Source organism: Bos indicus, chromosome 3 (genome assembly GCF_029378745.1).
Source record: "Bos indicus isolate NIAB-ARS_2022 breed Sahiwal x Tharparkar chromosome 3, NIAB-ARS_B.indTharparkar_mat_pri_1.0, whole genome shotgun sequence".
Lineage (NCBI taxonomy): Eukaryota > Metazoa > Chordata > Mammalia > Artiodactyla > Bovidae > Bos > Bos indicus.
Window position 1 is genome coordinate 9,982,536 of NC_091762.1, and position 21,726 is coordinate 10,004,261.

General features: G+C 49.1%; 1 protein-coding gene across 2 annotated transcripts; it reads right to left on the reverse strand.

Annotated features, from left to right (window-relative positions):
* Positions 1-218: 218 nt before the first annotated feature.
* Positions 219-21,402, reverse strand: FCRL6 (Fc receptor like 6). Of its 2 annotated transcripts, XM_019988360.2 has the most exons (10): positions 21,195-21,399; positions 14,042-14,062; positions 11,657-11,923; positions 10,851-11,135; positions 10,445-10,720; positions 9,920-10,045; positions 5,475-5,540; positions 4,773-4,850; positions 637-668; positions 219-560 (listed from the first exon to the last, which is right to left on the reverse strand). In XM_019988360.2, exons 1-10 carry the CDS (start codon positions 21,223-21,225, stop codon positions 471-473), a joined length of 1,272 nt encoding a protein of 423 aa, XP_019843919.2. In that variant the 5' UTR covers positions 21,226-21,399; the 3' UTR covers positions 219-470. The 2 variants fall into 2 exon arrangements, with proteins under 2 accessions (XP_019843919.2, XP_070639900.1); XM_070783799.1 differs by lacking the exon at positions 5,475-5,540 and having other exon boundaries at positions 21,195-21,402.
* Between the last annotated feature and the right edge of the window lie 324 nt (positions 21,403-21,726).

The following is a 21,726-nucleotide window of genomic DNA, read 5'->3' on the forward strand; positions in this document are numbered from 1 at the left end:
TGGATGTGACTTAGTGACTGAACAACAACAACCTTCATTGAACACTCTGGTTGTGGACTGCATTGAGACTCCCCTCCTTTTCCCTCCCCTGGTCCTTCCTCTTCCTCGCCCTCCCAAACTCTCATTACCAGGCCGGTTCATGGAGTCCAATCTCCTTGAATAAACCAGACCAAATAATCAGGCAGCCCAAATGATCGATACTGATGGACAATATGAAATGAATTGATACACCTTTATTAACAAACAGATCTACAACCATGTATCTTTTTGAACACTAAGGGATAACAGGAGTTTTCTCATGCGCTCGGCAAACGGGGGTACTTGCTGCTAGGTTGGGGAACTGGAAGCCACAGAAGAAGCTGGGATTGCCTGGCCTCCTGGGGAGCACTGGGGGCTGCGGAGGTGTGTGTGTTGGGGGTGGGGGGATGCCGTTGCTAGCAGAGGGCCTCCTTGTAGTCACTAGTAGGAACTCAGTGGATCGTGCTTCTTCTATTCAGCCCCTTGTCTGGATTTTTGCTGAGCTGTGGGTGTCTCACCTCAGCATAGATGACAGAAATGTCCTGTGGGAGGGTGGGGTCAGGGTAAGAGAGCTGATGTCACACAGAGGAGGAGAAAAGAGCAGGAGTCCCATCTCACCTTTTCCTGCTGGGCTGGCTGGGCAGGCCTGGCTGTGGGGGAAGAGCAGCATTCAGGTTAGGGTACTGGGCTCATGGGGTGTCCCTTTCCCACCTCCTCACTGGCACCTTCCTCTAGAGAACACGGGCTGGCAGGGTCCGGGCTGCTCTCCTGTTACTTCTCAGGGCCTCTCGCCCTCAATCTGAAAACAGGTGGAGTCAGGAAACCCCAGCTGTGCAACTTGAGGCCACTGACCTGGTCTCTAAGCCTCAGCTGCTTCAACCAGGAAAGGGAGGTGGTGATGACTGTGACTGCTTCATAGGATTCCAGTGAGAAGCAGGGGAGATAAAGGTCTCCAAGATACTTTTAGAATAACTCCTCCATTAGACACCTGTTCTGCATGGGGCAACCTTTTAGGCGTGAGAATTATATATCTAGTCTATGTAGTATATAATAAGCAGAGGTCTAATTCTACATGTCTAATCTCACATCAGTCCTATATAGCAGGGGGTATTGATTCCAAGGCTCAGCGAGGTGAATAACTCTCCACAGTCACTTCCATAAGAAGTAGTCTGTGCTGAATCACTTCAGTCGTATCTGACTGTTTGCGACCCTATGGACCATGTCCTTCCAGGCTCCTCTGTCCATGGGGTTCTCCAGGCAAGAATAAGAATACTGAATCTTAGAGAATGTGAAGCATTCTCCCACTGACAAAAATTCCAGCATCTTGGAACATAAGGGCTCTCTTTGCTTTGGGTTTCAGATCCCTGCACCCACCATCAGGTAAAGCCTGTTCAGAGCTTGAGTTGGAAACAGACCACCTCCACCCCCACCCCTGCCTTCATCTTTGTTGTCTGCAAGGATTAAAGGATCCCATTTCCTCATTTCCCTTATTTTGCTCGTGAAAACCATATAGTCTGTGGTTGACTTCTTTTTTTTTTTTCTCTTATGTTTAAGTCCTCATTGTGACTCTTCACAGGAAGGAACTGTGCCCACGTGGGCTTCCCATCTGCCTGGCCATGTTATAGGCACAACTGGTCAGGTCTTGAGGGAAGAGCCCTGTGTCCAAGAGACTCCTTGGCTGTCCACTTTCCCTAATGTGGGGGAAATGTGGCGGTGGGGAAGCAGAGCCCCTAGGCTGATTCAGACCCATTGTATTTTATTTATTTATTTTTTCAGACCCATTTTATAGACCAGGAATTGAAGTCTCTGTGCAGGTGAGACATAAAAGAAAGCTCCCTGTTTTTGAACACCTATTGCATACCAGACAAACTTTGTGGTTTCTACAACCCAGGTTCTATTCCTAGTCATTCATAATAATTTTACAAAGTAGCCATTATCTGGGCTTCCCTGATGGTGCAGCAGTAAAGAATCTGCCTGCAATGCAGGAGCCACAGGAGATCAGGTTTGATCCCTGGGTGGGGAAGATCTCCTGCAGGAGGGCATGACAACCCACTCCAGTATTCTTGCCTGGAGAATTCCATGGACAGAGGAGTCTAGTGGGCTTCAGTTCATAGGATCTCAAAGAGCTGGGCATGACTGAAGCGACTTAGCACGCACACATGCAGGCATTATCTACATGTTATAGATTGGGCTTGGAGAGTTTATGTAACTTCCTCACAGTCACACAGAACACAGAGTCAAGTTCTGAACTCAATTCTGACCTACGCAGAAACCCGCACTTTCCCACAATTCCGTGTTGCCTGTTTGTCTGTTTGAGAGAGGACTAGCTCTCCCCGTTCTGCCAGCCTCACTGTCGTATCTGTGGCTGCGGTTCATGGTCTTTTTGGCTCCATCTTAGAGCTGGGACTGTCCTGTTTAGACTTATATTGGGGGCAGAGACAAACTGTCATTCTTTTTCCTTTGTTCCTCCACAGTGCTCAGAAAAGGGCAAACAAACAAACAAAAACCACCTCCCTAGTTGGGATGGTCACAGTGAAGGTGTGGTGGAGATGATGTTTATGATGGTGAGATCTGGCAGAGTGCCTGAAGAACTGTGGACAGAGGTTTGGGACATTGTACAGGAGGCAGTGATCAGGACAATCCCCAAGAAAAAGAAATGCAAAAAGGTTGTCTGAGGAGGCCTTACAAAGAGCTGAGAAAAGAAGAGAAGCTAAAGGCAAAGGAGAAAAGGAAAGATACACCCATCTGAATGCAGAGTTCCAAAGAATAGCAAGAAGAGATAAGAAAGCCTTCCTCAGTGATCAGTGCAAAGAAATAGAAGAAAACAATAGAATGGGAAAGACTAGAGATCTCTTCAAGACAATGAGAGATACCAAGGGAACATTTCATGCAAAGATGGGCACAATAAAGGACAGAAATGGTATGGACCTAACAGAAGCAGAAGATATTAAGAAGAGGTGGCAAGAATACACAGAAGAACTATACAAAAAAGATCTTCATGACCCAGATAATCACGGTGGTGTGACCATTCACCTAGAGCCAGACATCCTGGATTCCGAAGTCAAGTGGGCCTTAAGAAACATCACTACGAACAAGTTAGTGGAGGTGATGAAATCCAACTGAGCTATTTCAAGTTTTAAAAGATGATGCTGTGAAAGTGCTGCACTCCATATGCCAGCAAATTTGGAAAACTCAGCAGTGGACACAGGACTGGAAAAGGCAATTTTCAGTCTAATCCCAAAGAAAGGCAATGCCAAAGAATGCTCAAACTACCGCAAAATTGCACTCATCTCACATGCTAGCAAAGTAATGCTCAAAATTCTCCAATGCTCAAAATGCTTCAACAGTTCATGAACTGAGAACTTCCAGAAGTTCAAGATGGATTTAGAAAAGGCAGAGGAACCAGAGATCAAATTGATAACATCTGTTGGATCCTCGAAAAAGCAAGAGAGTTCCAGAAAAACATCTACTTCTGCTTTATTGACTATGCCAAAGCCTTTGACTGTGTGGATCACAACAAACTGTGGAAAATTCTCAAAGAGATGGGAATGCCAGACCACCTGCCCTGCCTCCTGAGAAATCTGTATGCAGGTCAAGAAGCAACAGTTAGAACTGGACATGGAACAATGGACTGCTTCCAAATTGGGAAAGGAGTATGTCAAGGCTGTATATTGTCACCTTGCTTTTAACTTATATGCAGAGTACATTATGTGAAATACTGGGCTGGATGAAGCTCAAGCTGGAATGAAGATTTCTGGGAGAAATATCAATAACTTCAGATATGTGGATGACACTGCTCTTATGGCAGAAAGCAAAGAAGAACTAAAGAATCTCTTGATGAAAGTGAAAGAGGAGCGTGAAAAAGCTGGCTTAAAACTCAACATTCAAAGAACTGAGAACATGGCATCTGGTCCCACCACTTCATGGCAAATAGATGGGGAAACAATGGAAACAGTGACAGACTTTATTTCTTGGGTTCCAAAATCACTGCAGATGGTGACTGCAGCCATGAAATTAAATGATGCTTGCTCCTTGGAAGAAAAGCTATGGGAAACCTAGATAGCATATTAAAAAGTGGAGACATTACTTTGCCAACAAAGGTCTGTCTAGTCAAAGCTATGGTTTTTTCAGTAGTCGTGTATGGATGTGAGAGTTGGACCATAAAGACAGCTGAGCACCGAAGAAGTGATGCTTTTGAACTGTGGTGTTGGAGAAGACTCTTGAGAGTCCCTCAGACTGCGAGGAGATCCAACCGGTCCATCCTAAAGGAAATCAGTCCTGAATATTCATTGGAATGACTGATGCTGAAGCTGAAGCTCCAATACTTTGCCACCTGATGTGAAGAACTGACTCCTTTGAAAAGACCCTGATGCTGGGAAAGATTGAAGGCAGGAGGAGAAGGGGCCGACAGAGGATGAGATGGCATCAGTGACTCAATGGACATGAGTTTGAACAAGCTCCAGGAGTTGGTGATGGACAGGGCAGCCTGGCGTGCTGCAGTCCATGGTGTTGCAAAGAGCCAGACACAACTGAACAACTGAACTGAACTGAACTTTCGACACACCTGTGTTTGTGGTGATGGTGGTCGTGAAGTCGTGAAGGAGGAGATGATGGTGGTGGTGGTGGTGGTTAAAGTGCCAGTAATTATGATGGTGGTGGTCAGGGTGATGATGGTGGTAGTGATACCTCACCCTAAGCCCCAAACTTCCCCTTTACATGAACAAAGATGTCAAGGTTGGTCAGAGATCACTTACCTTCATGCTCCCTTGGGATTGTGATTGTGTGAATCTCAGAGTAGATAACTCCTTCGTTGTTTTCATTCTGGTGATAAACTGAAAGAAGAAATGTGACTTAACTAGGACCCACCTGCTCTCCCACCTCGAGACCTAAGTGTTCTGAGGATGCTTATGGAAGGAAGCCAGTCAGGGGCTGTTATGCTGATAACTGGCAGTGGGAAGTGGTTATTAATGTGAGATATCCATCTTGGCAGGAGGACTGTGCTCCCTGACGCAGGTTCTAGCAGTGTCTCTAGCCCTGATATTGTTCAAACTAGAGGTTGGCAGCTAGAGGTTGGTTTGGGTGTTTTTGTAAAAAAAGGTAGTGAATATTTTAGTTTTTGCAAGCCCCAGCTCTGTGGTGTGAAAGCAACCATACACAGTACATACACAATGTTCCTTGCAAAAATACTTGGTGGGCCAGATTTGGCTCCTGGGACATAACCTGGTAATCGTTGGTCTAAACCTCCCCTCTGGGGGCTGGGATCCCTTCCTGCTTCCCTCTCCCACCACCAGCTCCATGCCCTTGCTCCTCAAGCTCTCCCCAGAAGCCTCCTGCTTTCTTCCCCAAATGACTGATTCCCGAGACTCAGGCTCATGAGGCCTTCTTTTTCCCAACTCCCCTGGCAAGGCCCTTCTCTGCCTTTATGGACAGACGCTGGTCCTGATGCAAGTCCTTACCATTGACATACAGCGGGTGCTGCTCTTCACTTGGGGCTGAGGGTAAATTCCGGGGTGGAAGGGGCCCTAGGAGATGCAAAGGTATGATTCACTGAGTGCCCTCAGAGAGCAGACTAGGCAGAGGGTGAGAGAGACTGAGAGTAAGACAGTCAGTTTACCTTTACAAATCGTGTAAAATTACCTTTAAAAATTGTATAAAATATTTAAAAATTAAATTTCAAAAAATGTCAGTGGAGGTTGCTGGTCTTCCCTAGTGGCTCAGATGGTAGAGTCCATCTGCAATGCAGGAGACCCGGGTTTGATTCCAGGTGGGAAAGATTCCCCTGGAGGAGGGCACAGCAACCCACTCTGGTATTCTTGCTTGGAGAATCCCATGGACAGAGGAGCCTGGCGGGGTACAGTCCATAGGGTAGCAAAGAAACAGACGCAACCGAGCGACTAACACAACAACAGTGGGTTGCTGGAGGTCTGAGACGGGTTTGCTGATGATTGTTAATCAACAGGTCTGGACACGGTTGATTTTTATGGGATGTTTCTTTTGAAAAAAATACTCTAATGGATAGGATGGCTCCATAGGAATCACAAACTGGAGGAAGCAGGGTCAGAAAAGATGGGTTACACCCTTGCGTTGAAACAGTGCAGATCCACAAGTCAGGCCGCTTTTCAGAAGGAGGAAAGCTAATAATTTTAACAACACACCATGTGCCAGAAACACCCCAGGACCAGGGAATTCAAATGCAACGTCTACTTAATAGCAAAGCTCCTCACCCAGGGGCCAGCAGAGAGCGGATGTCAAAAAGGGCCCCCTTCCTAATTCTCTGCTGTCTGACATTTTTCACAACCACTTTGCAAAGGTTAATATTATGATTTCCATTTTTTAAAATGAGATGACTGGTTGGGAGAGGTGACTTCTTCAAGGTCACACAGAAAGCTGGTGGAGACAGAATCTTAATCCAGTGTGTATGTTTTTTTCTCCATTAGCCTGCTGCCTCTGTGATAGCAGGCGTTTCCAGAACTTTAAAAATTATGTCCTGGGGTGGGAATTGGGTCACAGGTGTATTTGAGAACACCCAGTTCATGCCCGGTGTCCAAGAAATATTCATCAGCTCTAATAGCAAGAAAGCATCAGAGTCATCAGGTAGCGCCTTTGAACATGGCTCCTCCTGTAAAACGAAGAGGGCATTTGTGGAGACTCAGAGAGGCCCCTGATTATTAGACATTCCCTGATGCTCATCTGTCAAGGCTGTGATTCTGAGTTTTCATTCTCAAAGAGCTCTGTAAATTTGATGGAACTGTGTTTTATGGGAGGCGTGACAACAGGAAGTAAAATGAACACTTAAAAAAACAGCGAGAACTTGGACACTTAGGTAAGTGCTACGTTGAAGCAGACCCCCTGTATGACCACATCCTAGTCCTAGTGATTCCGTCATTGGTCAAAACGCTTTGAAGCTTGCCTTCAGAGATACAGTCTGTGGGTTGTTTTCATTTCTTGAGGAATGAATATGCTGTCTGGAAATGATTAAGGATCTTGGAAAGTCGAGCATGGAGAAAAAAGTTGTTGGACAGTGTTTCTTGGGTAACTGGGGAATTTGGCCTGAAGCTGGTTTTCTGAGTGACATTCTAAAGAAGGATTTGTGCCCCTGAGATTCTGAAATGGTAAGACCTCCACCGGGAGTCTTATTTTCATGAGAGAAAATAAGTTTCTTTTGAACTGGAGTCCAGGTGCTAGCAGGCTGACAGTGGGGGTGGGTAGGGGGGTGGAATGAGAGGGGAGGCAGAGTCTCCACATGAAGAGGGATGTCCCTTTGTCCCATCTTCTTGAAGATCTTTCACCAGTGACTGCTCCTCCACCATCTTGTTTGGGGCTGGGAGGGAGAAGACTGTGATGTGTGGCTTTGCCTTTAATGCTTTGATCCAGAGGTGAGTGGGTAGGAACAGCCATGTTACTGAGGCCAGGCCAGGGAAGGAGGTTTTATGCAGGTGCGGGGAGAGCAGAACTCACAGGCCATCAGTTCACGGTCCCTGCTCCTGTGCCTCCCCATCTAACTCTGGGCCTGCCTCCGTCTCTCTCCAACTGCACTGTCCTTAGTTCCTCAGTGGTGTCCAACTCTTTGCAACCCCATGGACTGTGGCCCACCAGGCTCCTCTCTCCACTGTGCTTCTCCATGCAAGAGTACGGGAGTGAGTTGCCATACCTCCTCCACGGCATCTTCCCAACCCAGGAATCAAAGGTCTCCAACTCAGGTCACCCACATTGCAGGGAGATTCTTTATCATCTGAGCCACCAGGGAAGCCCATGAATACTGGAGTGGGTAGCCTATCCCTGCTTCAGGGATGTTCCTGACCCAGGAATCGAACCACAGTCTCCTGCACTGCAGGCAGATTCTTTACCAGCTAGGCTACCAGGGAACCACCCCTGGTACCTTAAAGCAACCCTGGCCTGACTGCATGGACTCAAGACTAAAGGAAAGCAGAGATGAGAAGTTAGATGGACAAAGGCTGCTAAATTAAGAAGGGGAGAGGAAGCTGGAGGTTGACTTAAGCTCTAACTGGGGTGCCTGGTGAGGTGGTGGGGCTGGGGGTGGGGAGAGATACTTTCAGGTACCCTGGCTGTGGTCAGGGAGGAATTCTTGAAACTGTAGGATGGGGTGGTCTTCCTCAAAGAGCAGGCTGGCTTAGCTCCCAGAAAACTCATCACAAATTCCTTAACAGAGGGGGCCGCATACTTGAATAAGCAAATCTAGCTGAAGGTCTATGACACCAATTACTTTCGCCCTTGGCAAGTGGAAAATAAAAATGTCCCTGGGGGAGGAAGAAATAAGTTGATTTGAACCACTGTAGGTGCCCTAGGAATAAACTGGCACCAAATAGCTTTGGTGCTGGGAACCATTCCCTTCAACATGGCTTCATGGCTTTGTTTAACCTTCAAACAAAGGTTAAAATTGGAATAACTTGGAGCCACCCAAGGTGATTGCTTTGAAAGCCAACATTCATGCTTAATTATCATGACCAAGACAGGAACAGGAGAAGAGTCTTCAATTTCAAAACCCATAGATTACCTAGAAATCCCATTTATCTAATTATTTTCACTTCTTTCTCCCTATAGAAAGGGAAAGTTGCTCAGTCATGTCCCACTCTTTGTGACTCCATGGACTATACTGTCCATGGAATTCTCCAGGCCAGAATACTGGAGTGGGTAGCCTTTCCCTTCTCCAGGGATCTTCCCAACCCAAGGATCAAACCCAGGTGTCCCGCATTGCAGGCGGATTCTTTACCAGCTGAGCCACAAGGGAAGCCCTAGAATACTGGAATGGGTAGCCTATCCCTTCTCCAGGGGATCTTTCTGACCCAGGAATCGAACTGGGGTCTCCTGCATTGCTTGCGGATTCTTTACCAACTGAGCTATCAGGGCAGCCTCTTTCTTCTATAGAATCCTCCCTATAGCCTATAGCATTTCTCTCATCTGATTTTTGTTGTTGTTGCTGTTCCGCAGAAGAACGTGATGGATTTATTTCAAGAGTACATATTTCAGTCTTTAAATGCTGTTAAGAGAAATGAGGCTTGTTGAAATGTAAGTTGGAGGCAGGCATGTGGTAGACAATATCTTATGGAATAGTTTCACATCTCACCTGAAACTTAACTAAACTTTTTATTTTCAAAGACTCTGATCGGAGGAATTGGAGAATGGATAGCAGGAGCAAAGGCAGCCTGGGAGCCTGCCAGGTGATGTGCTCAAACTAGAATGAGAACGTGCTGCGCTCCCACTCAATGCCAGGCTAATACATTAGGCATGAGATAGATGTTACCTCATTATCTCAGACCTTACAACATCCCTAGAGGGAGACATTTAGTGAACCTTCGAGGGAACTGGCCCAAGGTCGCCGAATTAGTAAATAGTGGTGCTGGGATCAGGCCACTCCCCAGTCCTCTCCACCACACTTCCTTCCTGTTGAGTTGACATACATGGACACTCACCCAGAGCCCAGTATAGCACAGAAGTGTGTGTGCGTGAGCACACACGTGCACTGGAGTTTTCATGCCCTCTTTCTCCCCTGCTAAGCAGACCAGAGCTCCCCTGACTTCAAGGAGAGAGTTGGAGGCCTTGGGTTTGTCATATTCACAGCCATAGACTGTCTTTCAAATGCGAAGGACACTGGTCTACATCTCGTTTGGCTTGTAAGAATTCCTCTGTTTGTGCCTTATTCATGCCTGAGTGTGCAGCTGTGTGTTTGTGTGACTGCACCAACACACTCCTGGGTGTGTGTGAGTTTTGGAAGGTGTAGCTGTCCCTCTGGGGGCCCCTTTGTGTGACATGTGAAGAAAAGTCCCTCTCCCCACCAGTACACGTAAGTAAGCAATTGGTCCCATCAGACTTGCTTTCCAATGACTGGACTGTGCCTGGCATAGGGATTCAGTAACCAAGAAGGCCAAAAAGAGTTACTAACCGTTTTTCCTCCAGGGTCTGCAATACCCCAGAAGTGCAACAGCAATGACCATCATGGCAAGCAGACTTGCAGGCAGCCAAGGAACCAGCCAGTTGCTACTGGTGGGTGCAGATAAGACCTGAGGATCTGGGGGGTGAGTAGAGGTGACCATGAGGATTGAGGACGAAATTCACAAATGCACCCCAGACAAGTGCAGGAGAGTCAGAGTGGCTGGCATTAGTGGGAAACGCCTGGCCTGAAGAAGCCTGGGCAACGGGAATGAGGGAAGGACCAAAGGATGTCAACGTGGATGGGCATCCCATGGCTGACCATGTGGCACCCCCCCCCACCCCGCCATGGTGTCCCCTCCCTCTCCGTGGGCTTCACTATTTCTCCACCAGGTTCAGTGGAGATGTTCCCATCAGGGTCTATGCTCAGTCAGTCATGCAGTGCCTGCTCTGTACCCAGCACTGAGCCGGGCACAGCAGGAGGAACACAGATCAGTGAGGTCTAGGGCTCAGAGCCCAGCTGGGGGACAAGACCTACCATCCACAGAGAGTGTCTCGGGCTCACTTGTCTCTCTGGAGACACGGTTCCCAGCCTCGCAGGAGTAGTTCCCAGCATCCTGCTCTGACGTCACCCGGAAGAGGCAGGAGGCGGGTCCCCCATGGGGAGCCACGTGGTTCCGCAGGATGTCCCCATTGAGGTGGAATGAGTACAGGATCGGAGGGGAGCCCCTCTGGACCTCACAGAGGAGCTCCACCTCATCCCCCACAGCTAGGCTGGTGGGTCTCAGGGTAAGCAGAGGACGGGACACGGGAGCTGGGGAGCACACAATTGGGAGGTCAGTGGACTACCCAGGCTCCTCCCTTAGGGACCCCTCCCCACACAATCAGGGGCCCCACTGCCCACAGCCCAGGCGTCTAAGCAGTGTCTCCCCTCCCCCACTCACCCCACACCCTGAGCTCCAGCTGAGGGCTCCGTTTCTGGATCTGGCCACCCTCAGAGGATGCCTTGCACCAGTAAAGCCCGGCGTCTCCCTCTTTGGCTGCTGGGATGCGGAGTTCTGGGCGGGAGCTCCTGTTCTTCAGGGTGCGGCCCTCCTTGTGGAAGGAAAAGAGAAGCCGCGAGGCCGACTTCTGACTGTGCAGCTTCGTCTGACATCTCAGGGTCACAGGGCTCCCCTCGCAGAGCTCGTGAGAGGGGAGGGCTGTCAGCACGGGAGGCAGGAACAGCTCTGGGGAGAGACAGCTGGGGGCTCAGGACGGGAGTCTGGACAGTGAGGCCTGGGGAGGCTGAGGTCTGAGCTTTGGCCCACTCCAGACCCCTCGGAAATACCGTCACCGTCTCCCAGCACCTCACCGCTCATCCCAACCACAAACCCTGAAACAATGCCCATGCTCCCAAGCCCCTCTGGGGTCCCAGAAAGCCAGACCCGGAGGGGCCTTAGCGGTCACCTAGTCCCCAGAGGGGAAGAGTCTGGCTCAGGGTCTCAAGGGGGCAGTGAGCATCAGGGTTGCTTCTGGGCTCTTCCTGCCCTGCCCGCCCAGGGCATCTTCCACCTCCTTCCCTGACTCTACGCATGTCCCATGGTGGGGGAGGGTATGCAGACAGCATCTTGGGCATCTCAAGGCCCTACCGACTGACCCAGCAGCAGGGGCAGCCAGAGAGAGGGGTGCAGCTCCAAGCCCTGCTGTCCTCTAAGACCAGGCCCCTGAGCAGCACCCTAACCATCCCACCCACCACGTGGTGACTCACCTTGGACTTGAACCATGGCAGTCCCTGAGTCCCATGAGTCCATGTTTCTGGGATATTTCACCCGCCCAGTGCAGTTATACCAGCCACTGCTGTTAGCTGTTGCTGTCCCCAGGAGGAGAGGCTGGTTTTCCATAGAGAAATGGAGGAATTTTCCATCTCTGTAGAATTTCACATGGGACAGTGCCGCGTTCTTCCTTCCCCGGCATCGCAGAATCAGTATATCCCCCTCAAACACAAGTTGTGGCTGGGCTTGGGGGCTCAGCCAGACTGTAAGATGCAGGAACAGGGTCACCCTGGAGCTGTGGACCCCTCAGTCCACTTTCCCCCTCTTCCCCAGCCTAATCCCGCCCCCTCCCCCCACTCCTGGGATGGAGACTCCTGGATGGCACCCTCGCAGCTGTCACTGTCCCCAGGTCGTCATGCCAGACCGGGGGCCCTCTGCTTTCCTCCACTCCCTTCCCCCCTGTTTCCTCTGCCCTTCTCCTGTTTTCCTCCTCCCTCCTCTCCCTCCTCTTCTCTTTCCGTGCCTTCTCTCTGGCCTCCTTCCCTCCTACCCTTCTTCTCTCCATTTTTTTTTTCCCCTCTTACATGACCAGAGATGGAACCCTTCCCTCTGCAGTGGAAGCTCAGAGTGTTAACCACTGGACCATCAGGGAAGTCCCCCTCCTTGTTTGCTTTTGCAACGCACTTTCCTCTGCCACCTTGGCAAGCTTGAGGCAAATTGCGTTCCTTCCATCCATTGTTCTCCTTGTTCTTCTTGATTGGATCCCCATTCTCCTAGTTCGGTTTCTTCTTCCCTGGTGACCCCAGCACAGCTCTTTCTGCAGCATCCACTTCGGATGGTATGTGCACCCCTCTCCATCAGAGAGGAGCTGGAGGGGTGGGTGTTGGACGTGCCATGGCCTGGGCTCGCTCCCCCCTGCTTCCCTCATTGGGCTTCCCCTGGCCCAGCCTCCATCAGCACTCCCAGCAGTGAGGTTCGTCTCCACCACAGTCACGATGTGGGGTCTGCCACCTCTGTCCTCATTTCTAAAATGCCTTTTATGCCCCGATGTGGACAAGAGAAGAGCTTCTGGGGACCCAGCATTATTTGCAGGGCAATCCCAGACTGGCCTGGCCCCAGGACATACGTCTTTGGCAAACCAGGTACCGCTGGTCCCAGATAACCTCAGAAGCCTGAGAGTAATGATGCGTAATCAGATAGGGAGCCCTAAAAAGAGCCTCAGCACATCCTACGTTTGGTTCTCTTGGATCCCCTGGACTCTTATTCTCACCCAAGAACTAATGATGCTCACAGCGTAGCTGAATAATGGCCCTTGCTTCCTTGGCTGCTCTTTCTAGCACCACTAAATATTGGTTTGGATTCGTCCTCTCGGGCATCACAGAACATGCCCCTAGAGGTCAAGATTTCATAGGTCAGAGTTTTCACCCACTTGACAGAAGCTCCATGGAGGTCAGTGGGACAGGATGAGCAGGAGGGCAAAGGTAGCCAGGGGAGAAAGAAGGCTGACCCACAGACAAAGATGCCTGATTCCTTGAACATGAGAGGGATGGAAGCGAATCTGGATGTTGATGAGTGGGGATAGCAGGAGCTCCAGAGCCACACTGAGAGGAGGAAATGGAGGCCATTGGACTTATAAGGGGGCTGGGTGGAGGCTGAGAGTCATTCTTCTGGAACTTGAAGTCACCCTGTAACTATCACAGCCTGAGACAGTGAAGTCCTGGGTTTCCCCTCTTCCTAGGCACTGGTGAGGACTCCCGAGGAAGAGATCTAGGCCGGTGATGCTCTGAGGATGTTGCTGGGGACCCAACGTTGTTGTTGTTGTTCAGTCTCTCAGTCGTGTCTGACCCTTTGCAACTGCATAGACCTGCAGTGTGCCAGGCTTCCCTGTCCTTCACTATCTCCTGGAGTCTGCTCAAACTCATGTCCAAACTCATTGCTAGCAATACTCAGTGATACTAGAACGAGCAGCCAAGGAAGCAAGGTCCGTCATTCAGCTACACTGTGAGCATCATTAGTTCTTCTGATCCAGGGATCCAGGTGGACCAGGTGAAGGCAGGATGCGCTGGGGCTCTTCTTAGGGCTTCCTAGTCTATTACTCATCATTATTCCCAGGCTTCTCATGCCATCCAACCCTCTCATTTTCTGTCGTCCCTCTCTCTTCCTGCTCTCAATCTTTCCCAGCATCAGGGTCTTTACCAATGAGTCGGCTCTTCGCATCAGATGGCCAAAGTATTGGAGCTTCAGCTTCAGCATCCGTCCTTCCAATGGATATTCAGGGTTGATTTCCTTTAGGATTGACCCAATGGCCCTGATTTTGCCTATCTATTAAGTTTTGGCCCAGAGACACCCTTGGAGATGAAAGAGACATGGACAAGACTCACCAATTTTCCCAACACAGGGAACTGCAAGAGAAAAAAAGTGGTAGATTAAGTAGCAGAAAGAACTTTCTGACAAGGAGAGGGCCTGTCACCTTATAAATAGACGCTAACATTCATGCAACCAGTCAACCACCCAGCCCGCTAAGCACATAACTATCTAAGCCACCCAACCATTCACATACCCAGCCACCCAGCTATCTAACCAAACAGCCACCCAGCCACTCAACACCCAGCCACCCAGCTGTCTAACCAAACAGCCACCCAGCCACTCAACACCCAGCCACCCAGCTGTCTAACCAAACAGCCACCCAGCCACTCAGCCACTCAACTTTTATGGTGGACCTACTGCCTGGAATACTTCGCCCAATCTCATTTTAAATACTACCTCCTGGGACAGGTCTTGCTGGGCTTCCCAGGTGGTGCTCATGGTGAAGAACCTGCCTGCCAATGCAGGAGATGCAAGAGACACGGGTTCAGTCCCTGAGTTGGGACGATCCCCTAGAGGATGAAATGGCAACTCCAGTATTCTTGCCTGGAGAATCCCATGGACAGAGGAGCCTGGCAGGCTACAGTCCATATGGTTGCAAAGAGTTGGACATGACTGAAGCAACTTAGCACAATTATCATAATACCCTATTGTGTTACCATCAGAGCACTTAGCATCATTTAAAATTACCTTACCATTAAATTGCTTACTTGTAATCACCTGTCTCCCTCCCTCTGTCTAGAACTTAAGCTCCATGAGAGCAGGTCCTCTGCCTGTCTAGTTCACTGCCGTATTACCTACACCTAGGGCCCATGTCTGGACCATGGTCTGTGTTCAATAAGCATATACTAAATAGATGCATGAATGCTTCTCCCACTTGTGCAGGGATGGGAACAAAAAGTAGAAGACACAGGACTAGATTCCTACACTATTGTGCCTAAGGGGCCTGTTTACATGCACAGAAGAACTCAGCAAAGCAGGACCGAATTCTTGTGGCCCACCTGCCCACAGAGCTCTGGGGAATAGAGTATATGGAAGTGATCGTAGGAAGGAGGTAAGAATAGATTGTATGGATGTGATCACATGAAGGAGGTGAGGTGTCCCTGGAGGAGTAGTCATTAAACAATTGTGGGGCATGGACAGGCAGCTTGGACGCGTGAGAGAACTATCAACAGGCCAGCAGTCACACCGTGTTGCACCTTGTATGCATCACACTGATGCTTCTAGAAGAACGAATGTTTGAGGAGAGGAAGTGGACAGGAAAGTGAAAGTGTTAGTTGCTTAGTCATATCTGACTTTTGGTGACCCCATGGACTATAGCCTGCCAGGCATCAGTGTCCATGGGATTCTCCAGGCAAGAATACTGGAGTGGGTAGCCATTTCCTTCTCCAGGGGATCTTCCTGACCCAAGAATCAAATTCAAGTCTCTTGCATTGCAGGCAGATTCTTTACCATTTGAACCACCAGGGAAGCCCAGGTGGCCTGGAAAGAGAGGCCAAACCACAAAATGATGACAGATGAGGTTAAGCAGGTGTGATCAGCCTAAGGGATGGGAGACCCTAAACCGAGGGACAGAGTTGGATATAAAGCAGTGGAGCATATTCTGGGCTTTGGGGCAAGAGGCAAAAGAATGAATGATGTAGGGCTGAGTGCAGTTGGTCCAGCCGGTCCCCAGGCATTTACTTGTGCCTTTCTTTGCTGGGTGCTGTGCAGAATCCTGAGAAATGCAAGAATGGTCCTGGGAGGGGTGGGTGCTGAGATCCCCTCAGCAGATCTGCCATGTTCATTCACAGGCTATCATGCTTGCTGTCCACATGATTTGGGACATATTCTCTACCTACTCAGCTCAGGTCAGCTCCCCCGCAGGTTTTCAGGGTGTATAAGATTATGAGTCCATCCCTTTATCTTCCCCTGCCTCCAATCTAAGTGCATCTTCTGTGATCTTGGTGTAGGGGGAAGCACACAGGCTTTGGAACCAGATGACGTGGACTGATTCCATGAGTCCATCCCTTTCTATGGGAACTTGCACAGGTTGTTTAAAGTTCAAGAGCCTCCAGTTCCTGGCTCTGTCTGTATAGTGGAAATGACAATGAAACCTCCAGTTCCTGGCTCTGTCTGTGTAGTGGAAATGACAATGAAATGGAGCAGGACCGTATGGTCCCTGCCCCTCCCCCCACCAGCTTCTCTGCTAGCCATTTGCCTCTGGAAAACCTTAGTCAAAGAATAAGCTTAATCAGAGAAGTGAGAAATGCTGAAACAAAGGAAAACAGTCAAAGGGGACCAAATAATAATAATGTAGTCATTAGGCATAGTCAAGGACCTTTAGTTCTGTCTCAAGGGCTATAGATAATATTCTGAGCCATATCCTGTGAGCTGTCTTATAGATACCAAAACCCCAGGTGGAGAAATTAACTACATGATGTCCAGACTGTGTCCAGGACATGAGCTGCCACAATTTCAAGAACTGACTGCAAAGAAATGGGAACAAATGGACCCCCAAACTGAAGATTAACAGTACCTAAAACAACCAAGATGATGCCAGTCAGACCACTGATGACCAGTTTGAAGATGACTGTCAGACATGACTGTGCTGTTTCTGCATGTAGCCCCCCAACCCCCAACTCTGTCTACAAAAGCTCTCACCCACTGCTTGTCAGAGCAGCCTTTGGACAGATGTCCGCTACCCTCTCCCACAGTTGCTGGCATCTGAAATAAAGCACTTTCCTTTCCACCAACCTGGCCTGCTTATTGGCTTTTGAGTGGCAATCAGCCAGACCCCGCCATGCATACCTTTTGGTAACAATAAGTCATTTTTTCCTTACAGAGCAGTTACATAGATTATGCCGACCCCCCGCCTGGGGAGGTGGCTTCTACATTAGCTGAAAGCAGAAAGAAGGCCTGACCTCAGAGTGACTAAGACCTCACTGGGCAGTGATGCCTCCCCTTCCTTTCCCTTCCCTACCGGAAAACAGTTTTGCAGCTACAAAGTGATGAACAAACAAGGCTGAGGTGACTGATGCCTATAACAAGAGGGTAGGCTCCAGTGAGCATAGATGCTTCAAATGAGCTTGTGCCCCAGATCTCAACGACTTGCTCTCCAGGGCACTGCAAGGCCTTGGGGTTGCGTTTGCAGAACCACTGTGTCTAATCAAAACGGCCACCAACTGGGGACAAACAGAGTAGACGACACCTGCTTACAGCAGTTCCTATGACGAGAACCCGAGGGTTTCAGTCTGGTACAGGCTGAAGATGAGGTGACAGTGTGATGTGAAACCAAGAGCTACTGTAAAGCTGTGGAGTCCTGGATGGCGGAGGTCACAGCCCCAGTGAGCTCTGCACTCACTGGGCCACTTTGGGAGGGATGAGAAAGCCCAGCTCCTGACCCACTGACAAAGCTTAGCAGGACCGAGCAGACCAGGGCGACGAACAGGGCCTAGAAACCATTTCCTACTACAGGAATTGGGAGATATTTATCTGAGAAAGATGAGACAGAGTAGGGATAGTCAGTGGCCTTCGAATACCTGATGGACTAAGGCAGGGTCTTTACCACTAGTGCGACCTGGGAAGCCCTCATAGGGCAGAAGTGAAACTAGTTAGATCAGAGAGGCAGGTTTCAGCTCCACACGAGGAACTGCTGCTGCTGCTGCTGCTAAGTCACTTCAGTCGTGTCCGACTCTGTGCGACCCCATAGACGGCAGCCCACCAGACTCCCCTGTCTCTGGGATTCTCCAGGCAAGAACACTGGAGTGGGTTGCCATTTCCTTCTCCGACTACATCACAGTAAATCTCTACCACGCTGTAACATGCTACTCTGCCAAGGGGTGGCAGCCGCGCACCGGGAGGGCTGTGTGTCACGGATGCTGTGTGTGTATGGGGGTGGGTTCCAGTACGAGGACTGAAGCTGGCCGATGCACAGCTCAGAGGAAGATCAAGGTTCATCGCCTAAATTTTAAATACATCATACTGTGTGTTAATCACTCAGTTGTGTCCGACTCTTTGCAATCCCATGGACTAGGGCTTGCCAGGTTCCTCTGTCCATAGACTTCTCCAGGCAAGAATACTGAAGGGGGTTGCCATTTCCTTCTCCACGGGGTCTTCCTGACCCAGGGATTGAACTCAGGTCTTCTGCGTTGCAGACAGATTCTTTACCATCTGGGCCACAAGGGAAGCCCAAATACATCTGTTATACAACCATGACCAGCGTGTTCAGTGTCAGGGCTTCTAGCCTCTAGAATCTGTGATAGCCAATACTAACGACAGGTACCATTTGTCATGTGACCATGTCCTGCCAGGCACTTTAAATGAATATGATTTCTAGTTTTACCTGATTAAAATCCAACTACATCCAGACTAGAGGTAGTGAGATAGAACAGAGCAAGTACAGGGTTTGACAAAATGAATTGGGTTTCCATCTCTGTTTTGCTTGTTAGCAGGGTAATTCCAGGCAAGTTTCTTAACATTTCTGAACCTCAGTTTCCCCAACTGCTTCATAGGGATAAAAATTAAACCGTAGCCTATAATGACTCTGAAGGTTATATGAGATAATGCATGTACCGTACATTTAATTTTTTTTTTTTTCTCCTCTGTCTCTCTGGCCACATCTGAGAGGAAGTAGCACTTGAAAGGAAATAGCAGCTTTACCCTTACAGCAACTTCGTTCTGACTCTTTCAGACAGGGGGTCCGAATCTCAGGCTGGCTTTCTGGGATCCTGAGCATCAGATGTGACTCAGTCTTGCCTGGGTTTCCCATATGCCATCCAGTTATTCAGCCAGTTACTGACTTTCCACCCCTCCTCCTTTGCTTTCCCCCCGTCCAGATCCTGGGCTACATGCCGGGAAGCTCTTAGATTTTTATCTAGTCAAGTCCAAGGACTCTATTCCTTTCGCAAGGAAGGGATGTGCCCTTAAGAATCTCCCATCTGGAGCGTATCCAGGCCTGAGGCCTGCCCTTATGTGAGCACTGACCTTCTCACTTGTCCAAATGACCATTCGTAGAACACACAGGGCAACATGGTGATGTTGGGGAAGGAAGAGCCCTGAGTGGAACAAGGATTTTCTTCTCAGAGGCGAAATTCCCACAAACTCTACCCAGGAAGGGGGTGTTTTTAGGAATGCTTTTGCTTTTCAGGGCTTCCCTGGTGGCTCAGACAGTAAAGAATCTGCCTGCAATGCAGATTCTGGATTTAGTCCCTGGGTGAGGAAGATCCCACGAAGAAGGAAATAGTTATCCAATCCAGTATTCTTGCCTGGAGAATTTCATGGACAGAGGAGCCTAGCGGGCTACAGTCCACTGGGTTGCAGAGTCAGACATGACTGACTGACTAACACATTTTGCTTTTCTGGTTCAATGAAAACAAACTTCTGAGACCAAGCTTAAAACAAAAACCAAGTCAACTCAGAAACTGTGAAGCGAAGTGATCTACGTGCCCAGACTCATTCCTTTCGAGTGTAGCATATGACAATGGCTGAGACTGAGCTGAATCTAGAGGACCCGAGTAACCCATCCCCACTCCAATCCTCTGTCTGGAGACCAGTCCCTTCTGTCATGTGTGACTGGCCCCAGTGGATCAAGGAGACAGCTATGGATTCAGAAGAATGGGTTTGAACCTTCATATGCATTGGAGAAGGAAATGGCAACCCACTCCAGTGTTCTTGCCTGGAGAATCCCAGGGATGGCAGAGCCTGGTGGGCTGCCATCTATGGGGTCGCACAGAGTTGGACACGACTGAAGCGACTTAGCAGCAGCAGCAGCAGCAGCATAGGTCCCCATGGGCTTCCCAGGTGGCTCAGTGGTAAAGAATCTTCCTGCCAGTGCAGGGATTCAGGAGATGCAGGTTCAATCCCTGGGTTGGGAAGATACCCTGGAGAAGGAAATGGCAACCCACTCCAGTATTGTTGCCTTGGAAATCCCATGGACAGAGGAGCCTGGTGGGCTACAGTGCATGGGGTTGCAAAGAGTTGGACACAATGTAGCTACTCAACAACAGCAACAATAACAAGAACATGGGTCCCCACAGGCGTTCAGACCCAAATCAGAACCTCCCTGGACAGAGAGAGGAAGTAGGCAGAATAGGAATAGCCATTTTGAGGAGGGCTTTGGACACTCAGGGCATAAATCTCTTGACCAGGGAAGAAGCCCAGTCATTGTTGACTGGTTCCAAGAAAAGGCTGAGGCTTCTTAAAAATACATCTCCTTGTAAAACCTCACGTTTAGTTCTGCTTGCTGAGCAAAATGTGTGGAACTGCCTTTTGTCCACTTCCCTGATCTTTCCTCTGCACCCCAGCAGCCTCCTTTCCTTCTGTGATTTTATTTTCCTTTCAAGATAGACCTGATGGATATTTTAACTTGATTTCACAGGGTGAAAAATGTCATTGGACTTCAGCATGTGATTTTTTTGGCTCCCTAAATTAGCTTTGACACATCAAATGGTTGCCCTTCCAAGGACCCAGGAAAATAGGGTAGGAAAGCTTGAGGCTCCCCAAATGGCCTCATCCTCATCACTCTCATCCACATCAGTCTCACCTCCATCAGCCTCACCTCCATCACTCTCATCTCCATCACTCTCATCCCTATCAGTCTCACCTCCATCACTCTCATCTTCATCACTCTCATCCCTATCAGTCTCACCTCCATCGCTCTCATCCCCATCACTCTCATCCCCATCACTCTCATCTCCATCACTCTCATCCCATCAGTCTCATCCCCATCACTCTCATCTCCATCACTCTCACCTCCATCACTCCCATCCCCACCACTCTCACCTCCATCACTCTCATCTCCATCACTCTCATCCCCATCAGTCTCACCTCCATCACTCTCATCCCCATCACTCTCATCCCTGTCAGTCTCACCTCCATCGCTCTCATCCCCATCACTCTCATCCCCATCACTCTCATCTCCATCACTCTCATCCCATCAGTCTCATCCCATCAGTCTCATCCCATCAGTCTCACCTCCATCACTCTCATCCCCATCACTCTCACTTCCATCACTCTCACCTCCATCACTCTCACCTCCATCACTCTCAAGCATACCCATGTGCACACACTAGTCTCAAGCTCTAGCCATAAACCCACTTGAATTAGGAAAGGTGAAATAAGGAACTTTGCATCTTAGGAACGACACAGTTTTTGGTGCCCAGGAGAGGCTACTGGGACTTGGTGACTTACCGAAGAGGAGCGCAACTGTCCAGAGCAGCATGGGGCCCAGCCTGGCGTGGAAGAGGGTCCACAGGGCAGACGGGAGTCAGGGGCGAGGATGGCAGGGAGAGCATCTAGGCCACAGGGGTGGGTGGGTGACCCCCTCTGACGTGGGTTGTGTTAGCGCTTGATAATCTAAATACAGGAAGTGGGGAAGAAACTACAAGCTCAAATTGGTATTTCTTCTTTGCTAGAAGGAGCGTAACACAAATGAATTTTCTTGACTATAAAGCATAAGGTAGTCAGATAAGCCACTGGCAAGCACTTTATTGTTTTCTTAATATATATATATATATATATATATTACTGAAGTATAGTTGACTTACAATGTTTCAGGTACACAGCAAAGCGATTCAGTTATACATATACACATATATTGTTTTTGAAATTATTTTCCATATAGTTGCCTGTGCTGTCCTGTAAACCTCTGTTACTTGTTGCATATCTATTTTTTAACTAGAAATCTAGCATTCTATTAATACTAAGTCAAACAAGTGGAATC

What these genes read in the sequence shown, in the direction of transcription:
- FCRL6 (XM_019988360.2), bottom strand. Translation starts at nt 21,225, where the DNA reads ATGCTGCTCTGGACAGTTGCGCTCCTCTTCG. An exon ending in GCTGGAGCTCAGGGTGTGGG is followed by an intron (nt 10,721 to 10,850) that starts GTGAGTGGGGGA and finishes TGTGCTCCCCAG; the next exon opens with CTCCCGTGTCCCGTCCTCTG. An exon ending in AATCCCAAGGGAGCATGAAG is followed by an intron (nt 669 to 4,772) that starts GTAAGTGATCTC and finishes CTTCCCCCACAG; the next exon opens with CCAGGCCTGCCCAGCCAGCC.